At 47.6% G+C, this 20,242-nt stretch overlaps 1 protein-coding gene across 1 annotated transcript; it reads left to right on the forward strand.

The window, feature by feature from the left end:
- Positions 1 to 3,021: 3,021 nt before the first annotated feature.
- Positions 3,022 to 5,469, forward strand: LOC127673750 (sperm motility kinase Y-like). Its single transcript, XM_052169520.1, has 2 exons — positions 3,022 to 3,124; positions 3,914 to 5,469. The coding sequence occupies exons 1-2, from the start codon at positions 3,022 to 3,024 to the stop codon at positions 5,467 to 5,469; spliced, it is 1,659 nt and encodes a 552-aa protein (XP_052025480.1).
- Positions 5,470 to 20,242: the final 14,773 nt, after the last annotated feature.

A 20,242-nucleotide genomic window follows, 5' to 3' on the forward strand; every position in this document is an offset into this window, starting at 1 on the left:
TACACAGCTGAACTGGTGGCATCTCTTTCCCAGCGCATTCCTGATCCTGCCTCCTCATCCTCCCCAGGGCAGAAGCCTTTCCCCTCTCCCATTGACTGACTGTAATCAATGGATTAACGAGATAGAATACCTTTAAGTATAAAAGAAATTTGAGGAGAAAGGCTAAATTCAGAGAGGATTAGCACAAAGCCCGCCATTAGAGGAAGAAGGAAACCACGTGCTGCGAGTGATCAGATAAAACCCAGCCCCAAGGCGGGCAGGGTCTCCATGGACCTTGCCAAGTGCCAGGGTTACAGCGATTCCAGGCTCAGTCATCAAGGACTGGGAGGCACAATTCTCCATTCCCTCTTTTACCCTGACCTTTCCAGTGACCATGACACTATAGGCTTGGTGTGCCTGGCAGGGGCAGCGGATGGCCTGCTTTGTAAGCAGTAGTTGGCTTTGGCCAAGGGATTCAGAAGGGATTTGCAGAGAGAGATGCCATCTGAGGCTGGGCGTGGCTGACAAGGGGACTGTTGCAGCTTAAAAGTAGCAGCAGGAAGGTGTCCATGAGACTTCCTTGTGCTGGGGTACTTATCCTGACCTGCTGGGCTGTAGTCCTGCTCCTCATCATTGAAAACATTAAATTATTACTAACGATATTTTGAACTGCTTGCAGTCAGTCCCCTGGCACTGTAAGACCTGGGTTTAGAGCCTGGATCCACAAAGGACCAGCTATTCTTGTCTAAAATGGTTCTATGTGTCCCATCACACTTTCTTAGAAAACAATGACAACTCATTGTTTGAAAAGTGGAAAAGAATATTGAAAAATCCATTGGGTCCCAGACAGCACAGAGCACCTGGTCCCAGGGAGCACAGAGCACCTGGTCCTCACACATGCCTGGTCCACCTTCGGACCTCAGTGTCTAATGTGAGCCCTACACTCAGTATGGACTTGGTTTTCCATGGATCACGCCGACCTCGCTGGGGGAAAGGGTGTTTATATGTGCGTCTTACCCCATCATGTGTCAGGTGTACATGTATACTCCTACACTTATGTCCTGTCAGAGGCCATCCTCTGGACAGGTGCCCACACCTGCACACCCCGTTTCCTACTCCCAACCCCCACCACCCAGGGATGCTGGGCTTACAGACTTTGCTGCTGCATCCATCTTTGATGTGGGTTCTGAGGATTCAAACTCAAGTCCACACCTTGGGAGGGAAGTGCTCTGCCTATTCCTGCAGCCCTGTCTCAGGTGTTTGATGAGAACCTAGAGCCTTTCTGAGGAAATATGAGAACAGTGTCTCCCCTGATGTCTCAGTTTGAAACACAGCTTTGTCTTAAAAGTCAAACTGCAGCATCAGCTTGAGGCTAATCAGTCAGAATCTAAGGAAAGGTGACACACAGGGTAGACATGATGGTTTTAAAGCAGGAGGTTCAGCAAACATTCAAACCAGAGACCTAAGGACAGTAAATCATCCTAGAGGCTTTGATTTCTAAAAGCCTAGTGTCAACCTTCACAGCCCACCTAAGCCAGAGCCTTGAAGTCCTTCCAACCATGAGGGCTCCTATTATGACCTCATGAGGAGAGATTGTGAGGCGCTCTAGCCAATAGATGATAAGCTGTGGGCAGGCCTGGATTTCTTTGAGTGCGTTGAGAGGAGTTGTGGAGTGGTGCTCTTTGCGAATTTATTGTATCTATTGACTGTGTGTGGTTGGATTGGTTTGTATGAGTGCTGTGTGGCTGTGTATGTTACAGTGTGTGTAGGAGTGTGTGTTTACGGATTTGCTTGTGTGTGAGTGTGTGTATAATAGTTCCAGTGTGTGAGTCAGTGTATGTGGGAGTGTGTGAGTTTATAGGTGTGTTTCCAGGGAGTGTGTGTTCGGTGAGTGTGTGTGTGTGTGTGTGTGTGTGTGTGTGTGCAGGTATATACCTGTTTCTATGTAATTGTGTGTAGTGTAATTCTGTGTTTGTGTAAGAGTTTGTATTCCTGTGTGCTTTTGTATGTAAGTTTGCTTTTCTGTATTTGTGTGTGTATTTGTGTGTGTGTGCTTTTGGGTCTGTGCCTGTATCTGTGTGTGTGTGTGTGTGTGTGTGTGTAAATTCACATTTCTGTATTTGTGTATTTGTGTATTTGTGTGTGAGTGCGCTTTTGAGTTTGTGTCTTTGTCTGTATTTGTGTGTGTGTGTAAGTTCACTTTTTTGTATTTGTGTGTGTATTTTTGCCTGTGTGTGTGCTTTTTTGTTTGTGTCTGTGTCTGTGTCTGGGTCTGCATCTCCGTCTGTGTCTGTGATTGGTTCTCTGTCTGTGTCTGTCTGTGTGTGTGTCTGTGTTTGGTTCTGTGTCTGTCTGTGCTTGTGTCTGTGTCTGTCTCTGTTTGGTTCTGTGTCTGTATCTGTCTGTGTCTTTGTCTGCGTCTGCATCTGTGTCTGTGCACCTGCCTGTGCACATACCCCTTGGTCTCTTGCATCTGTATTGCTTGTACCTTGGTGCAAGAGAGTGTACAGGAGAGAAGTCAGCCCGGCTGCTGTACCTAAGGTAGGCCATCAACATTATTTTTGAGACAGACTTACTCAATGGCCTGAAACTGGCCAAGAATCTGGGGCCGGTTGACCAGAAGCTCCCAGGGATTTGATATGACCACCACATACTCTCAGGTTAAAGGCATATATAGAGAGTTTGCTGTTTATTTATTGATTGACTTTGGAATGAGCTCAAGAGATAGATTAGACCACATATTTGTAAGGCCACTGGCTGTGTGTCTCCTTAGTGCTGCTCTTCTGATTTTTATTTATGCTTTATTTGGATGGCTACTTTGTTTTCCCTAGGATTTATTTTCTCACATGATATTTTATTGTTATGATTATTTCCTAATGCATTTCAGGCTGCTTCAGTCTATCTATTTTCAATATATTTTGGTTTCCTATTTTTGCATTATTATTGTTTAGTGATTTATTCACGGCATGTTGTCATTGGCTTATAATTAATACATATTTGCCTTTCAAGACACTTTGGCTTTTCCAGCAGGGAGAGCCTGAGATGTCTGTGGATGAGCCCACAGGATCTGTGAGCCTCTGTGGGAAGACATCTAGTGGTTCCTGGAGCAGCTGCAGCAGCCAGGACACATGGAACTACAGTGGAGGTGAGCTACAGGACCAGGGAGCAAACACCCTGACCTGGCCAATGCTAATCTGAATCCCTGGCCACAGGCTGCAATGGTCACTCAGGGCTACACTGAAGGCCACTCAAGGACAAAGAATGGGCCATCAAAACTGTGTGCGGTCTTGTTCTCAGAGTCTTGTGCTGGTAAAAAGCAGCTGGCCTTGGCCACTGAAGTTGAGTCCAGACTCTATGGCTTTTTGGCCTTGGTTGTAGGTTTAATAGTCTCTGATATTTTACTAGCTTATTGTTTGTCATTGCTTAATTTTAAGTTTCAATATTTTGCTCAGGGGAGGTGTGGTTTCATTGGGAAAGACAACGTCCTAAAATGAAATGGAATATTCTCTGAAGTGCTGGGAATTTATATTTGTTTTGTCTTTTACTAATGCTTTCGCCTCTCATTTTTTCAAATGATTTTTTTCTTCAATCTACATCCAATCACAGTATTAATCAACTGTAACCCTCCCAATCACCCTGTTTTATGACTATGTTTTTTAGTTTCATCATCTGTATTTGGAATGTGTGTACTCTTGGGGTGTGTACTTCTAGTTTGGGGTGCGTTATTTGGTTGGGTTTTACTTACATTTTTTTACTTTATCTTTTCCCCCATATATTTTTCATAATATTCATTCTATTTTTCTAGCCTTTACTTACCTTTATGTCAAGCACATTTTCTTTGTTTATTTTTAGGTAGCATGTGTACTAATTTTGGTTTCTGTTTTCCTACATCTTTTTCATTACATTGATTCTATTCTTTTTATGTTATTTTTAGGTAGCATTAGTAGTGATTCAATACCTACACATAGTGAGGAGGAGTTACCACCATTCAGCTTCGAGCCCCATATCTCTGAGGAGGAAGACTTCCACTCCCAATACAAAGTCTTGAGGACCATCGGGCAAGGGAGTAATGCCAAGGTCCTCCTGGCCCAACACCGGCTCACAGGCACACCTGTGGCCATCAAAGTTCTTGAAAAGGGCAAACAGTGGTTCCAGTCAGCCATGATGGAGGCCAATATAATGAGAACACTCAACCATCCCAACATCATCTCACTTCTACAAGTGATTGAGACCACAAAAAGCATATACCTGGTAATGGAATTTGTTGAAGGACAACAACTCTACCAATACATCAAAAATTCTGGCCACATAGAGGAGGACGAGGCCCGGAAAATATTTAAACAAGTAATTGCTGCCGTGAGCTACTGCCATGAACATGGTATCGTGCACAGGGATCTTAAACCTGATAACATCCTGATCGATAACAATGGAAAAATCAAAATAATCGACTTTGGCCTTAGTACCAAAGTCAAACCTGGTCAAATGCTCAGTCAGCACTGTGGTTCCTACTCTTTTGGTGCCCCAGAATTCTTCCTCGGTAAAAGATACGATGGTACCAAAAGCGACTCGTGGACGTTAGGTGTGGTCCTGTATTTGATGATTGTCGGGAAGGTGCCTTTTGATTCTGTGATCATCCACGAACTGCAAAGACAAGTTGTGGCAGGAGTATATCCTGCCCCCTGTGGGGTCTCACAAGAACTAGAGGACTTGCTTAGTCTATTACTGACCATCCACCCTACATATAGGCCCACACCCATGGAGGTGATGCTGCACCCCTGGTTTAAAGGGGACTGGAAGATGTTCCCAAATCCCTGTAAGGATCTAATCCCTGCCAGGGCAGACCCTACCATTGTCCAAGCCATGGAATATCTTGGCTTCCGAGCTCAAGACATTCTCGACTCACTACGTAAACAGAAATATAACCAAGCCATGGCTTGCTATACTTTACTAAAAGGACAGGCTCTCCAGAGACATGTCTACTCAACAGTGACTCAGACAGTGAGTCCAGTGGCAGCCCCATTCCCGACCATTGAGGCTGCTGCTGCTTTTACTTTAGGGATGAAGACAAGCAGAAGTGCTCCTATACTTGGCCCATTGGTCTCACCATCCTACACTGGTCAAGAGTCTCCCTATGGCCAGAAGGCTAGGCAAAGAGCAGGAAGAACATCCACTGGGCCTGGTTTTCTTCACTTGCGGCCACTCCAGTGGAAACCCACAGAGGACCAACAACATATATTTGCCATGAGTGTCCCCTGTATTAACACAACAACCAGAATCACTGAAAACAGCAGCAATTCGATCCCAGAAGACAATCCCCTCTCCCACAGTGCCTCAGAGAATAAGCCCATCCCCAGCAGGGCCAGGGCCCAGCCCCGAGGCTTCAGGGGATGGGCCAAGAGGGTACGAAATGCCATGAGGAGACTCTGTTGCTGCTTTACAGGAGGAAATCAATCTCGCCGCAGGCAGCACAGAGTCTCCCCCCAGAAATGAGGCCCATGGAGAAAATCCAGAGAAAAAGAAGCAGGCAGGGCCCAGGTACCTTTGAGCTTTGTCCTACCCACTTTACTCTGTGCTGGTCCCTCCTCTGTCTTCATTTTCATTTTCATTTTGCCCACAATTCTTACCTTCTCATCTTCTCGAAGTACTTTAGAATTCATCAACCACAAGCCTTCTCCCTATTCTGGGTTTCTCCTCTTGCCAGCATGGACTCAATATCAATGATTTTTAATCCACACAACAGAATTGTTTTGCTGACCCCATTCCTTCTCCTGGAGTCCATCTTCCCTAAAGACAATAGTTCCCACAGGGTAAGGACTAGATGCATATGGGCTCAAGGACTCTTTCAGGGGCTACAGGCCCTAGCAATGTGCCAATCAATCACAAGAGCTGAAGAACAGATTCTTACATTTTCAAAAGTGACATCACATTCCAGTAAGCCTCAAATCTAATAACCAGCAATGTCATTGAATAAGTACAATAGCATAGTTCACTGATTATTGATAATGTTCCATGCATTCATAGTTTTTGCATACTGATTATCCTTTTGCTCCTAAGAAACACCTAGTAATACATAGATTAAAAAAAATTTCTAAGTGATTTCTTTCCAAGATCTTGACTACAAAGTAGAAAACAAGACATAAAATATTAATGCATGTCAAAGTCCCACATGTTATTCTAAGAATTCTACCTCATTATTTCTTTTATCTCTAATAAATTACCTTGTCTCTTTCACAGTGTCATCAGGGAATTATGTCCTGAGTATGAACAGGTGGTGATTTCAAACACATGGCCCAGGAACAGACACAATGGGAGAAGCACAATAGTAACTGTAACAGCAGCAGCAGGTCAAGAGGAAGACAGAAGAGGAAGAAGAAGGAGGAGAAGAAGGAGGAGAAGGAGAAGGAGAAGGAGAAGGAGGAGGAGGAGGAGGAGGAGGAGGGGGAGAAGGAGGAGGAGAAGGAGGAGAAGGAGAAGGAGAAGGAGGAGGAGGAGGAAGAGGAGAAGGAGAAGGAGAAGAAGAAGAGGAAGAAGAAGAAGAAGAAGAAGAAGAAGAAGAAGAAGAAGAAGAAGAAGAAGAAGAAGAAGAAGAAGAAGAAGAAGAAGAAGAAGAAGAAGAAGAAGAAGGAAGGAAGGAAGGAAGGAAGGAAAAAGAAAGAAAGAAAGAAAGAAAGAAAGAAAGAAAGAAAGAAAGAAAGAAAGAAAGAAAGAAAGAAAGAAGAAAGAAAGAAAGAAAGAAAGAAAGAAAGAAAGAAAGAAAGAAAGAAAGAAAGAAAGAAAGAAAGAAAAAGAAAGAAAGAGAAGAAATTAACCAACTTATTTCTGTGTCACTATTAGAATTGCTATCTGCCTATTTCTGGAACCAGATAGCACACTGAGAACCAATTATAAAAAATGATTTAACTGAATATTAATATTTACAGAAGAGTTATCAGTATTCTTGAGGGTTCATCTCTAAGAGACAGAGCTAGGTGTCAGAGGCAACAGGAAATGGTATGTTCTGAATGAGGAACATTTTCCCAAAGCTGATAATGTAATAGGTCTGAAGGAGCATTCGGGAGCATTCCCAGAAGGAACGGCTTCTGGGGGGAAGAGAGGAAGTTTCTGGACAGTGAGGAAGCATGATTATGTGGAAATTCCTAGAGATATATCAGCAGGGAAAATCAGTAGGCTGGTGGATATGGTTCCCTGAACTGGTCAGGTGGCTATACTAAAAGATCTGAGAGAGGTTCTCAGGAGGGATTCACTGTTTTTGCCTAGCTGATGACATAGCATAGGTAGACTGACTGGGAGACAAGTCTGTGGCCCTGTGCCTGAGACTTCCATGTTTCCTATTCAGGAGATCTCTCAAATAATACCAATTGCCCCCCACCCCCACCCCCACCACAGTGATCTCAGCTGCTAGAGGGCTCTATCCACAGGGACAGCCCTTGTGTTGGTATAGGGGCCTGACTTCATCCATGTGTCACTAAGGTCCCTGTGATATGAGATGCCATGTGTATGGACAGACCAGGGAGTGGCCACCAAGAGAGCTCAGAGGCCTGTGGACCAGAACGCCAGGCCTAGGATGGATGAGGGTGCAGTGCTGCTGACATAGGAGAGTCACTCATCCAGAACCTCTGCCCTGCTGCCTTTCACTGGCAAGAAAGCCTGTCATCTGTACTACTGCCACCTGAAGGAACAGAGACTGAGTTCTAGGTTTCTGCACATAGAGAAGGCCTGCTTTCTCCTGGCTGCCAGTGGGTTACAGGATGACCTGGGCCACCAAAAGGATTTAGTCCTTATGAGCAGGTACTTTGTGCCACATGCCTATTCCCAAAAGAACAGGAAAATATGTCACCCTCCCTGTGTGTGTGTCACCCTTCCTGTGTATCTGTCACCCTCCTTGTGTGTTCTTTTTTTTCTGGAAGTGCCTGCCATCCACCATGAGCAGCAGGGTCTGACTCCACATGAGGCAGTGTTATGCTTCATAAGGGATGCCTGCCATCTTGAGGATATTCTGTTCACTTCCTCAGGATATACAAGACTGACCCTGAGGTTTGGGATCAAAGGTTCCCAGGACAACAGTGCTTCTGAGCCACCTGGTTGACAGCATGACTTAGAATGCAGTTAGTGTAGGCAGGGCAGTCCTTAGGGCCAGCATGGCCTGTGGTGAGCTGGTGGCTGTCCTGAGGTGGCACACTGAGTTTCTCTGGTGTCTGAGTTCTGGTAAACCTTTGCCCAGCCTCTGCTGTAACTGGTTTGGTCTGACATTCATTGGAAGATCATGGTTGGCCTCTCTGGCGGTCCCATATTCAATGCCTGCATACTGCAGGGCCTCTGCTCCCAGTTGGCAGCCTTCCACAGCCTTCCACTAAGCGTGCAACTTTGGTCTAAGGGGTTCACAGAACACAAACACCTATAGAAGCATACCAAATACACGTGTGCCCTGGGCATATGTAGGGGAACGAGAGGCCAGGACAGAGCTCTTGGTTTGTGGGCCCTCTAGCCTGTTAGAAAGACCTCCTTCCACTTGCCCAGAGACACAGCCTAAACATCTGTCCTGTGTTCTAGGTAAAGGAGGAGGACCACCCTACTGTTTTCCTGCGTCTCACTCTGAATGGAGTGATCATCTATCAGGTGAGGACCCCTCCTCTTTCTCTCCTGTCTCCTGCTACCCCAGATCCTTCCTCACGCTCTCGTTTCCGCATCCCACATAACCTCTGTCTTTCAGGAGGAAGACTACACTCCACAGTTGCTCTGTGACTTCCCCAGGATACATATTTAAAGGTAACAGTTCTGGTGGGTGTCTGAAGGGTAAATCCATCCATAAAGCTCAGCAGTCCTCAGAACCTGGGACTCAACAACTTCATCCTCATTTTTCTTTCTCCAAAATATCACTCATCCTTGTGATCCTCACAGCCATGTCTGGGATGAGCTCTCCAAGAGATGTATAGCTCTGGCTGCCACCAATTACCAATTTTCCACTCAGCAACAAAGGGGAAATTAGAGATACACCAGTTAGCCTCTGTCCCTCCTTCCTTATTCCCAAAGCCATGACAGTGAGGAATGCAGGAGAGCAGGCAGGCCAAGCACTGATTAGGGTTCACTGAAAATCCTGCAAGCAAGACTTGTATACATAGGGGGGCTGCCCCAGGTTTGGTCTGCATTCTTAAGGCTGCAGAGAGATGGTACTCACAGGACCCTGAGACTGTTTCCACAGGGACATGAGCTCTCCAAATGAAGGGTGGGGGAGGGCCCAGTTGTGGCTTATGGCTGGCGATAAGGTATTTCTCTGCTGCTGCTGCTGCTGCTGCTGCTGCTGCTGCTGTAACCATTTTCTAAACTGCAAAGTCACATTGTTTGTCCTGTCTGTCCAGGGGAAGAAGCTGGGAATACAGGGAGAAGGGCTGCTGGCAACACAGAAGCTGCTGTTCTAAACGGGCCATGCCTGGCGCTCCCATTACCTGCTGCAACAGCTTAGTACCACCCACCAGCTCCACCTCAGCTTGCAGCCTGTGCTGCAGGGGCTACAGCAGCTGGAGGAGGCAGAGAGTGGGTATTAGATCCACCTGGGTCTGGGCACCTACCTGATGTCCACGCACCCTCTCTATGATCTGACGATGTAGCACATCAACCCTTGAGACCTGCTCCTGGGGTTGGCTGGCTGGGCTGGCTGGGCGTCCAGACCACACCTTCCATTACAAGTCATCATTACTGGTGGTCATCACCTCCTGTTCCTCCCTCTGAGGGTTGGGATGAAAGGTGGAAGTGACCTTTCCATCCCTCCAAGATGCATATGATTCTACAGTGTCATTTTCCTTACATCCTTAGCACTGCAAACAGACAAAGAAGCAAGTTTGTCTGCAAGGGGATAGCGTTAACGCTGCCTAAAGACTCATTGTTCTCTCAACTTTTCAAAGACCCCACTGAGAAAGGACCTGACTTGCCGCACACTGAAACCACAGTGCACAAGCAGGAGTGTGTGCCTCTGTCTGTGTATTTGCATGCATGTATTACTGTACATGTATGTAGGGGGATGTGGACTGTGTGTATGCCTCTGTGTGTCTGTACATGGGTATACATGAATGTGTGTATGAATGTTTGTGTGCCTATCTTTGTGTGTGTCTGTGTGTGTGTGTGTGTGTGTTTGAAAGAGAGAGAGATGAGTGTGCCTGAATGTATTTGTGAAACATAAGCAAGTAGAACTCTGTACCCATGTTGTAAGGCAGGCGCTCAGGGATGCCGGGTGCATATTGCACGACTGTACATGCTCAGAAGGAACTGATGGGTTCTGTTTTCACCTGGTCCTCTCCTGGGTGATAGAGCACCAGGGCTGCTCAGGATGGCTCTGTAGCTAAGAGACAAGGTGTCACAGCCTGAAGAACCATCCCAAGGGGATGATAGGAGGCTGCTGGGGACAAAGTCTGTTCCCAGCTGTCATGGGAACGCAGAGCTCATTCCACAAGGGTGGACTTTTGCTCCATGCGCACAGGTGCAGATGCATCTCTCGGTTGGCAGGACTCTGACCATCACCAGTTAAGGAGTGCAGGGTACTTCACGTTCCTTCCTCAGTAGGTCTTGTGTTGCTTTCCCCTCAGAGAAGAAGAGCTACTGGGAATGCTACATCAGTGACCTGCTGGAGCTGGAACCCTGCAGCAGAACCTCCCTGGGCAAGGAGGACAAGAAGAGAAGCAGACAACATGTCCTCCATTGCCTCTCACTGTTTTCCTAAAGCCCTGGCAGCTCCCACACAGGGTGCATCAAGCCTAACTCCCAGCAGGGAGAGCATGAGATGTCTGTGGATGAGCCCACAGGATCTGTGAGCCTCTGTGGGAAGACATCTAGTGGTTCCTGGAGCAGCTGCAGCAGCCAGGACACATGGAACTACAGTGGAGGTGAGCTACAGGACCAGGGAGCAAAGACCCTGACCTGGCCAATGCTAATCTGAATCCCTGGCCACAGGCTGCAATGGTCACTCAGGGCTACACTGAAGGAAACTCAAGGACAAACAATGGGCCATTAATACTGTGTGTGGCCTTGTTCTCGGAGTCTTATCTAAGTAAAGAGCAGCTGGCCTTGGCCAATGAAGTTGAGTCCAGATCCTATGGGCTATTACACAACCGACTGGCAGGAGTAAGAAATGACATGAGGGAGCCGCTGGCCCCAGTAGAGATGGGCACGGAGGAGGCACAATTGCTGGGTCTGTGGGTGGTTGGGGAGAGCTCAGCTTTCAGAAACAGGCAATCTCGCCTCTCCTGACGCTGACTGGAGCCACTCTGCAGAGCAGATGGCATCACTTGTGAGGGAGGCTCATGTGGGACCCTGTGCTCCAGTGGATGTCACAGAGAGCGCCTGTCTTTTCTTCTCACAGTTCAGAACAGAAGCTGTCCTCATCTCAGACAGTCCTATTTGCTTTGTACTTCAGAGTTACAGCAGGAAAGAGCCCAGGACAGGACATCCCACAGCAGTGTATGGCCAGTGCTCCCACAGTAGTGTATGGGCAGTGCTCCCACAGCAGTGGATGGGCAGTGTTCCACAGCAGTGGATGGGCAGTTCTCCCACAGCAGTGGATGGGCAGTTCTCCCACAGCAGTGGATGGGCAGTGTTCCACAGCAGTGTATGGACAGTGCTACCACAGCAGTGGATGGGCAGTGTTCCCACAGCAGTGTATGGGCAGTGTTCCCACAGCAGTGTGTGGGCAGTGCTCCCACAGCAGTGTATGGGCAGTGCTCCCCCAGCAGTGTATGGGCAGTGCTCCCACAGCAGTGGATGGGCAGTGCTCCCACAGCAGTGGATGGGCAGTGCTCCCACAGCAGTGGATGGACAGTGCTACCACAGCAGTGGATGGGCAGTGTTCCCACAGCAGTGGATGGGCAGTGCTCCCACAGCAGTGGATGGGCAGTGCTCCCACAGCAGTGGATGGGCAGTGCTCCCACAGCAGTGGATGGGCAGTGCTCCTGCCTTGGTCCCGCTTACTCGTCTCCTCTTCACCCTCCATATCCTCCTCCACCTCCTTCCAGCAGCCACCCAGAGACCTTCACAGGACTGTGGGTCCTGCTACTCAGGATATAGGGACAGAGGTCACATACCAGGTAGTGTCTCGTACAGCTCTTTTGGCTCCAGCACCCTGACCACCTAAGATTCCCAAATTGGGTCCTCAAGGTCCTAGGGAATCCTCTGCAGGCATCCCTGGAGGTGCAGCCAGATTTTGGGAGCACTGGGTTTAGCAGTGGTTCTCTGCTTCAGGCTCAGAGCCTGACTGAGAGGGCTTGCTGAGTGGCACAGCAGGGACAGAACAGCGTGCAGCCCTCCAGTGGTGAACATGCAGAACTGCAGGACATTATTTCAACCTTTCTTTACCTCTACCTTGTTCTAAATGGCTGCAAAACAAGTCCTAGGGACCTAAGAAACTTGAGTTTCTATCACTATAGGACACCAAAGAGACTAAAGCAGGGGCCCTGTGAAACCTATTCAGAGGACAGTGAGGGCTCTGTGTTCCTGGACTGGCATGAAGGCTGATTGACCACTAGGCTTGATGTTGGACTCAAAGAGAATTAGGGACAGATAGAGACTGGGAGGAGGGAGCATGAGAGGCAGTCCCAGCACAGTCCAGGCAGAGTGGAGCCAGCTCATTTAATACAGGAGCATGTGCCCTCCCAAAGGCTCTAAGCTCAAGGCAATACCCACAAGAACTGACCAAATAGCAAGCCCCCTGCATGGCTCTCCTACCTGCAGAATGTGTAGGGCCCTCAGGACAGATCCTACAGTCCCTCATAGCTGAAAAGTGTAAGATGAGCATCACTGTAGTGTGGAGGCTGCTCTCAGCTGATGGGACCCGCACAGTCTGTGGACAAGTTTGCTTAAGTAAAAGGTGGCCGTCCTTGAACTCTCAGATGCGTCCAGGGTAGAGTGTGGTGACCACATCCAGAGCCATTCCTCAAAGACATAAGTGCAAAAGGGACAACAATGGAGGGAAGCCTGGGCAGGCCAGCATCCCCGGTGCCAGTGTGGACTGAAAGGTGGCATATGGCATGGAATGGAGGATCGCAAGGAATTCTAGGATGCACTGGAGCCACACAAGTGCCCACAACCCAGCCTGGGAGAACACAAACATATCAGGGATTATCAGGGATCCTAAACCTGGGAGGTATACGGAGCTGGTGCATGCTGGGATGGTCGGAGGAAACAGCATGAGGAAACCGGGGGGAAGTGTGTCCTGAGAGCTAAGACAGAGCACACCAACAGGATGGTCTGTCAGGCCCAGGATAGATCGGCTATGACAGAATTAGGATGGTCTGGGTAGAGCTGGAGTCCTGGGATTGTAGAAACACCAAAATCACCAACAGTCAGGGAAAGAACTAACATCGCACTGTTGTATCTCTCTGCAGGTTGGGGAGGCAGAGGCAAACCACACAGGTGACCAGTGTATTCTTAGCGTGGAAAAAGCATGTGGGCTCACTCATGCAGACTGCTCATGACTAGATCACACAGTGACACTGGTGAGCTGCTGGTTCCACCTCTCATGGCAAGAAGTTCCTAAGCGGCCTCTCCCTGTGATGACTTCATGACGAACCACACCTGCAGGACACTGTGGAGTAGGCAAGAGCCATACAGCATCCCTGTCTGTGTCGGCCAGCCTTGAAGGTGACGTGGTAGCATTCCAGCACCTCCAGCCTTGGGCCAGGTCTGGGCAAGGCAGTTCTTGGCCCTCAAGCCTTCTGCCCCCCATATCAGTCTCTTTGGCCTGCCCAGTTGTAGGAGATGGGGAGCCTGCTCCAACATTAGCCAAGGGCATGGGGAAGGCCCTATTCTTCCTGTCTCTGGTTCTAAGCTCCTGGGATTCTCACAAACATGAGTGTCTCAGTGAAACAAGAGTCAATGTTAACCTGAAGCAGCTTGAACCTGTCTTATCTTCCAGAGAAGGTGCCATGATGGGATTGGACATTAGAGGGAGCCCTATGACTGTAAAGCAAGCCTAGGCTCCAAGGACCCAGAGCAGGCTACTGCAGGTTTTCCTAGATCACAAGTCTGTGGCTCCTCCTCCCATGTCTTGCTTATAAGTACTGTAACCAACACAAAGGCCTCCCTTGCAGATTGTCTCAATTCCACCCAAGACCCTGCCACTGGCTATGCAAACAAGAGACCCCTGGATGCAATGGGAGAGAACCCCTACTCTACTCCTCAGGCTGTGAAGACTGCTTCCACCTGGCATGACAGTGTTGCCTGTGCAGTGGTTTGGGATATTTTGGGTCTGCTCTCCTTACCTTATCCAAAGAAATCCAAGGGGCAATAAGCAGGTGCAGTTCATGGGCTCTCGGAAGGTATAGGGTGGGGCATCTACTCATGAACCCTCAGCATTCCTTTACTGCCCAATGCCCAAAGAAGTACTTGAATTCCCTTTACTTGGACAAGAGGAGATATATATCACTGCTGGTCACAGGTACTTGGTAGTTGTTCCCAACAGTGGACCCATTCCTGTAAGGGCCACATCTTGACACCACATCATTTGCCAGAATGGAGCTCAAGTCTGACTGGATGGGTGGGGCAGCACCTCCTCACTAGGCCTTCTTCTGTGCATCCTGAGCTCGTCAGAGTAGGTGGAGTGGGGACAGTCAGCCAGGATATCAGCTGTTGCAAGGACACACACACGGTTACGGGCAGATGCGAAGGCTCTATACCCTGCACAGTTTGATATAGAACAGACTGGCCACTGGAGGAGGAGGAGGAGGGCCCCCACAGCTGACACAGGCTGTAATCCTAAAAGAACAGTGTTCCCCATTGCTACAAAATGAGGATATCTAGCCCTGACTGAGAGGTAGAACATTAGGTATAATATAGTCCATTAGAAAACCGTTAAGAACAAACACCCTACTGTTAAGTGGAGTCTATGCCAACTGTGAGTGCCCAGCATGGGGAAGGGCTTGTGTCAGAACATTTCTCCTACCCCAACATACACCAGCACACATGCAGGTGTGTACCGAGACACAAACATACATGTGAGCACACATACAAACACACACACATACACACCATACATAAACACACACATTTGCACATATGAAAGTAGACAGTGATTCTTTTTTCTTAAGTGTAGTTGTCTTTATTAGATATTTTCTTCCTTTACTTTTCAAATGTTACCCCTCTCCTGGTTTCCCCTCCAAAAAATCCCTAACCCATGCCCCCTCACCCTGCTCACCAATCCACCCACTCCACCTTTCTTGTCGTGGCATTCACCTAGACTGAGGTATTGAGCCTTCTCAGGACCAAGGTCCCATCCTCCCTTGGATGTCCAACAAGGCTATCCTCTGCTACATATGCAGCTGTAGCCATAGGACCTTCCGTGTGTACTCTCTGGTGGGTGGTTTAGACCCTGGGAGCTCCGGGATACTGGTTGGTTCATATTGTTGACCCTCCTGTTTGGCTGCAGTCCCCTTCAGCTCTTCGGGTCCTTTCTCAAGATAGTGATTCTTATGTTGGAAGGCTACCCTGGGGATGTGTGTAGCCTGCTTCACTGTACCTTCCTCTCACTACCTTTGTTCCTGAAGAGTGGGACAGAGGGAAGAGGGCAGTCCATGCCATCACAAGGGTTTCTATCCCTAAACCTAACATAAGGTCACACACTACTCCTCCTTGTCCTTGCCTGGACTCAAACATGTCACCTGGTCCTGGGCTTCACAAGTTCTCCCAAGGAAGAAAGCAGACCATGTCCCCATTTTGACATGGCTGTCCATACTGCTGGCTCACAGCAGGAGTCAAGTGTGGACAGGAACGTGGTGGGGACTAGGTCCTTGCCTGTGGCAGTGACTTCATCATCACAGGGCTCTTGGGGGACCAAGGCACTCCAGACAGAGCTGAGTAAGTGCTGGGTAATATGGCTAAGTATGCCTGTGAAGATCAGACCTCTGAGCATGGCCACAGTACATCCATCTCTTGGCCTGGATATGCCTGTCTATCCTTCCCAACAGAGCCTGGCCTGCTGTTAGAGCTAATCATCATCTTTGGGAATAGAGCAGTTAGAACCCAACTGGGTCTTCTGGACTCTGGTAGCAAGCAGGAGCCTACTGCTTAGGCCCTTTGGCCCAGGGATTGTGGTTTCCATGCTCCCAGGAGCAGCAGAGTCCAACTCAGCTCATCCTTAGTGTGTGTGCAGCAGCTAGGGGTACATGGAGGTCAGGACCTGTGCCCTGTGTCTTCATAGACAAGGAGCCAAGACCATTGGCTGACCCTGAGAAGCCACCTGGGTCCCATAAAGATTCTATTTCTGTCCTTCCTCTGGGCCTGTGTTGACACATGGGGAACTATGCCAAGTTTCTCTGGCTGCCAGGTTGGGCAGAGCTGCAGACTGTGGTCATGGTCCTTAGGGAATGAAGAGGACAGTTAGAGACCAGGTTTTCCCCATGCCTATGTCCAAGTAGGTGCAGGGTGCCTAGGTATGGGCATAAGGAGGGGCCAAGGCAGAGTCCAAGTGTCTCCTCCTTATATTCCTCTATGAGACTGTGGTCTAAAGTCAACACTCACAATTCCTGTGGTCCCTGAATAGATGCTGGAAGTCTGGTAACAGTTCTCTCATGCAGAGTGGCCTGCTCGCTCTATGGCATGATCAACCTGAACACACACCTGTGTGCCTAGCAAAGAGACACGTCCTGGGAGCACACATAGTCATGAACTATTTCTTCAGGACTAACTGAAACTAGAGCCCAAAATCCTTCTACTGGTACTCAGTGGGGGATGAGGACCTCTGGACAGGGTGAACATGCAATGGTGGCTGTTTGTGTGACACAGCCATCAGAGAACCGTGACTACAGAAAAGTTCTGACTCCCATCCTTAGTCAGTGGAAGCCAGAACCCTGCTCCACATTCCACTTCTGCTGAGAGTGCCTTGGCTTTATGAACATAATTAACATGGGCGTGTCACAGAGGAGGCCTCACCAAAGGACAAGTGGCTAGGGACAGGCAGGGAAACTATCCCAGCACCAATGAAGATGAAGTGTCTGGGTTCCCATAGAATATTGCCATGGTTGCAGTTTTGAAAACATGCTGAGGAAGACTTTAGCCATGTGTCACTGGGATCGTCTCACTTTTCACTTGATTCCAGCACTAGTCTGGAGATCAGTGGCAAGAAGGGACCATGGTGGATGGGATCTGCCCCAGGGCCTGTGATGGGCTCATTGTTGGACAGCGGGCTTCTCAAATATATACATATTTTATATACATACATACATACTAAAATATAACCCAAAATATAGGAATTACACACTCAAACATCTTCCAAATCTGAAACAAATTGAAGAGGCAGCTGTCAAACTACATGGAACATATGTCTTTAGCTATGTGGCCAAGAATCATCTCATAGACCTTATTCATGCAGAATTTGGTAGGACTGATCACCCAGGATTGGCAGAGACCATCAGTGGAGTATTCTGCATAGTATGTCCTTTTTCGAGATATTATTTCGGTCTGTAGATGAATAAGCAATTTCTGCGGAGTGGGTCCCTTGCAACGATAAACAGCCTCACCCAGAGGTGAAGATGATCAGAATCTTCTCTGAACCCAGACTGGAGTGCTCTCAGCAGCAGCTATGTCTCAGCATCAAATGATTCAAAAACATTCAATGTTACATTCTGTCCATTTCTGACATTTTTGAAAACTGTCAACGCAAAGTAGTCTTGGCTGTTGCCCTTTAACTGCTCTCAGACATTTAAAACTGAAATATCTTGGAAATATTCTTTCAATGAACTCAGAACCATGAGTTTGCTATCTGGCATTTTAATCATATGCTTAATCATCTAAAAACATTTCTTAATGGCAGTTATAGAAGTGATGGTTCTAAGCTTTGTAGACTTACATTTTTATATCAATAGAAGAAATGTATACCAATGAAAACCTTGAATATGTATCAAAATAAATTCTTTACCAATGTAAGAAATTAAAACTTCAACTTCATAACATCTCATAACATGAGATTATGGCTACACAATCAGTTCTAGCTATTTCCTTCCTGTGCTTATTATACTCACTATTAAATTCCCTAGAAAGAAAACCTAGAATAAAAACCTCCAGATCCCCAATCACAAGGAATCAGAATGATCAATCTTCAAATCTTCTTCCTGCTGAATATGGGCATTGAGATATCTTTAAAAGGGGAGAAGTTTGGGAAAATGGGAAAGTTGGTTAGATCTTTAAAAGGCCACACCAACAAATGCTATTCTGTCTCTGGAGTCTAAGTTCTGTCTGGATATCTCTGAAGGGCTAAATGAGGCAAGAAGTCCTGGAACCATGACATCTGGACTTGGAGCAGGACAGTTCAGCATGTCTAAGGATGGACCACAACAAACCTGCACACTGCAGTTCACATACTAAAACAGAATTAAAGGAGGACCAAGGTATCTGTATGGATCATGTTAGTCTGTAAGGTGCACAGAGTAGTCAAGATGAAATCCTGCTCATGGTTTGAGCATGTAAAAAGCCAGTCTGTTTTGTGATAGTAAGTCTTCATCCATGCCATGTGAAGGATGGCACAGGGAACCTTGACCTTCCCTTTTTGGTTCTCTTGAATTTTTATACTTCTCCAGGGGGTCTGGAACTGTCATATCTGATCCATATGACAGTGGATGTCCTGTCACAGAGGAGGTGCTGAGACACTGGAGGTCCTGCAACAGGGGAGGTCCCTGTGACAATTGGGGTGATTTAAACTGGAGTTGATGAAACATCAGTCGTCCTAAGACAGTAGATGTCCTGCTACAGTGGAGGTCTAGCGACAGTGGAGGTGATGGGACAGTGGATGTCCTGCTACAGTGGAGGTCTAGCGACAGTGGAGGTGATGGGACAGTGAATGTCCTGCTACAGTGGAGGTCTAGCGACAGTGGAGGTGATGGGACAGTGAAGGTCCTGCTACAGTTGCCATCAAAGTGCTTGTAAAGCAGAAGTGATGCCACCAGCCATTACAGACTATAGCAGAGATGATGATGGTCAACAACAACATTATCTCCAAGTAACTGAGTCTGAGACAAGTCTATACCATGTTATGAAGCTGGTTGAAGATCAACAGCTTTAGAAATACATCTAAATGTAAGGCCACCTAGAGGAGGATTATGCCAGGGAATTATTTAGGCAAATAGCAGCAGCCATGAGCTTCTGCATTGGCACAGAATGCTTACCAGGGACCTGAAACCAGATAATATGTTCTGGGAAAAGAATGACAAGATCAAAATCATGGGCTTTGTCTTTACTACTCCAGTTGAACCAGGGCAAAGGCTGAACCAGCACTGTGGTCCTTATACTTTTGATGTGCCAGATCTCCTTCCAGGAAATTTTTATGATGGTGAAAAAAAAAGAACATATGGACCTTAGGAGTACGCTTATATTTTATGGTAGTAGGAAAGGTCCAATTTTATTCAGTCATCATACAAGAGCTGAGAAGACAGGTTGTGACAGGTGTGCATCCTGACCACTATGAGGTGTCAGAAGAGCTGGAGGACCTGCTTAGCCTCTTAATGGTAGTCAAGCCTAGATACAGTCTGAGAGTCACAGACACGATGATGCAACCATGGTTCAAGAAAGACTGCAAGGGGTTCCCAAATCCAGATGAGGATGTGATCCCTCTTAGGACAGATCCTGCAATTGTGGAAGCAATGGACTATACATGGAGTTCTGAGCCCAAGACATTTTAGATTTATTAAGTCATCAAAAGTATAACCAGGCCATGGAATCCTATTGCCTACACAAGGGGACGGTCACCAGGTGCATGACAGTACAAGCCAGGATCAGCCAATGAGTCCAGTCTTCAGCCTATTCCCTATCCTTGATGTTCCTCCTGATTTCCCTTTAGGACTAAAGAGGAGGGTAAAGGAGCAGACCCTAGGCATAAGATTCTAATCATCCTCCAATAGTGAAAAGGGAGGCAGAAGAGCCAATGGGCTTGGGAATTTTCTCTTCAGGACACTCCAGATGACATGCCTACTGTACTAAGTAAGCATAGAGATGTGCCAGGAGTGTTTCCTGCATTCACACAACAAGCAGTCTCAGTGAAGAGAGAGCAGCATAAATGACAACACAGAAAACCTCCTTTCTCTCTCTCTCTCTCTCTCTCTCTCTCTCTCTCTCTCTCTCTCTCTCTCTCTCTCTCTCTCTCTTCCTCCCTCCCTCCTTCCCTCCCTCCTTTACTCCCTCTCTCTGTCCCTTTCTCTCTCCCCTTCTCCCTCTTTCCCTCTATCCCTCTTTCCCTCTCTCCGCCTAAGCAGAATGCAAGACTGTGCCCCAGCAGGGTCCGGCCCACAGGCTTAAA

The sequence above is a fragment of the Apodemus sylvaticus genome, chromosome 23 (genome assembly GCF_947179515.1).
Source record: "Apodemus sylvaticus chromosome 23, mApoSyl1.1, whole genome shotgun sequence".
Lineage (NCBI taxonomy): Eukaryota > Metazoa > Chordata > Mammalia > Rodentia > Muridae > Apodemus > Apodemus sylvaticus.

What these genes read in the sequence shown, in the direction of transcription:
- LOC127673750 (XM_052169520.1), top strand. Translation starts at nt 3,022, where the DNA reads ATGTCTGTGGATGAGCCCACAGGATCTGTGAGCCTCTGTGGGAAGACA. An exon ending in CACATGGAACTACAGTGGAG is followed by an intron (nt 3,125 to 3,913) that starts GTGAGCTACAGG and finishes TGTTATTTTTAG; the next exon opens with GTAGCATTAGTAGTGATTCA.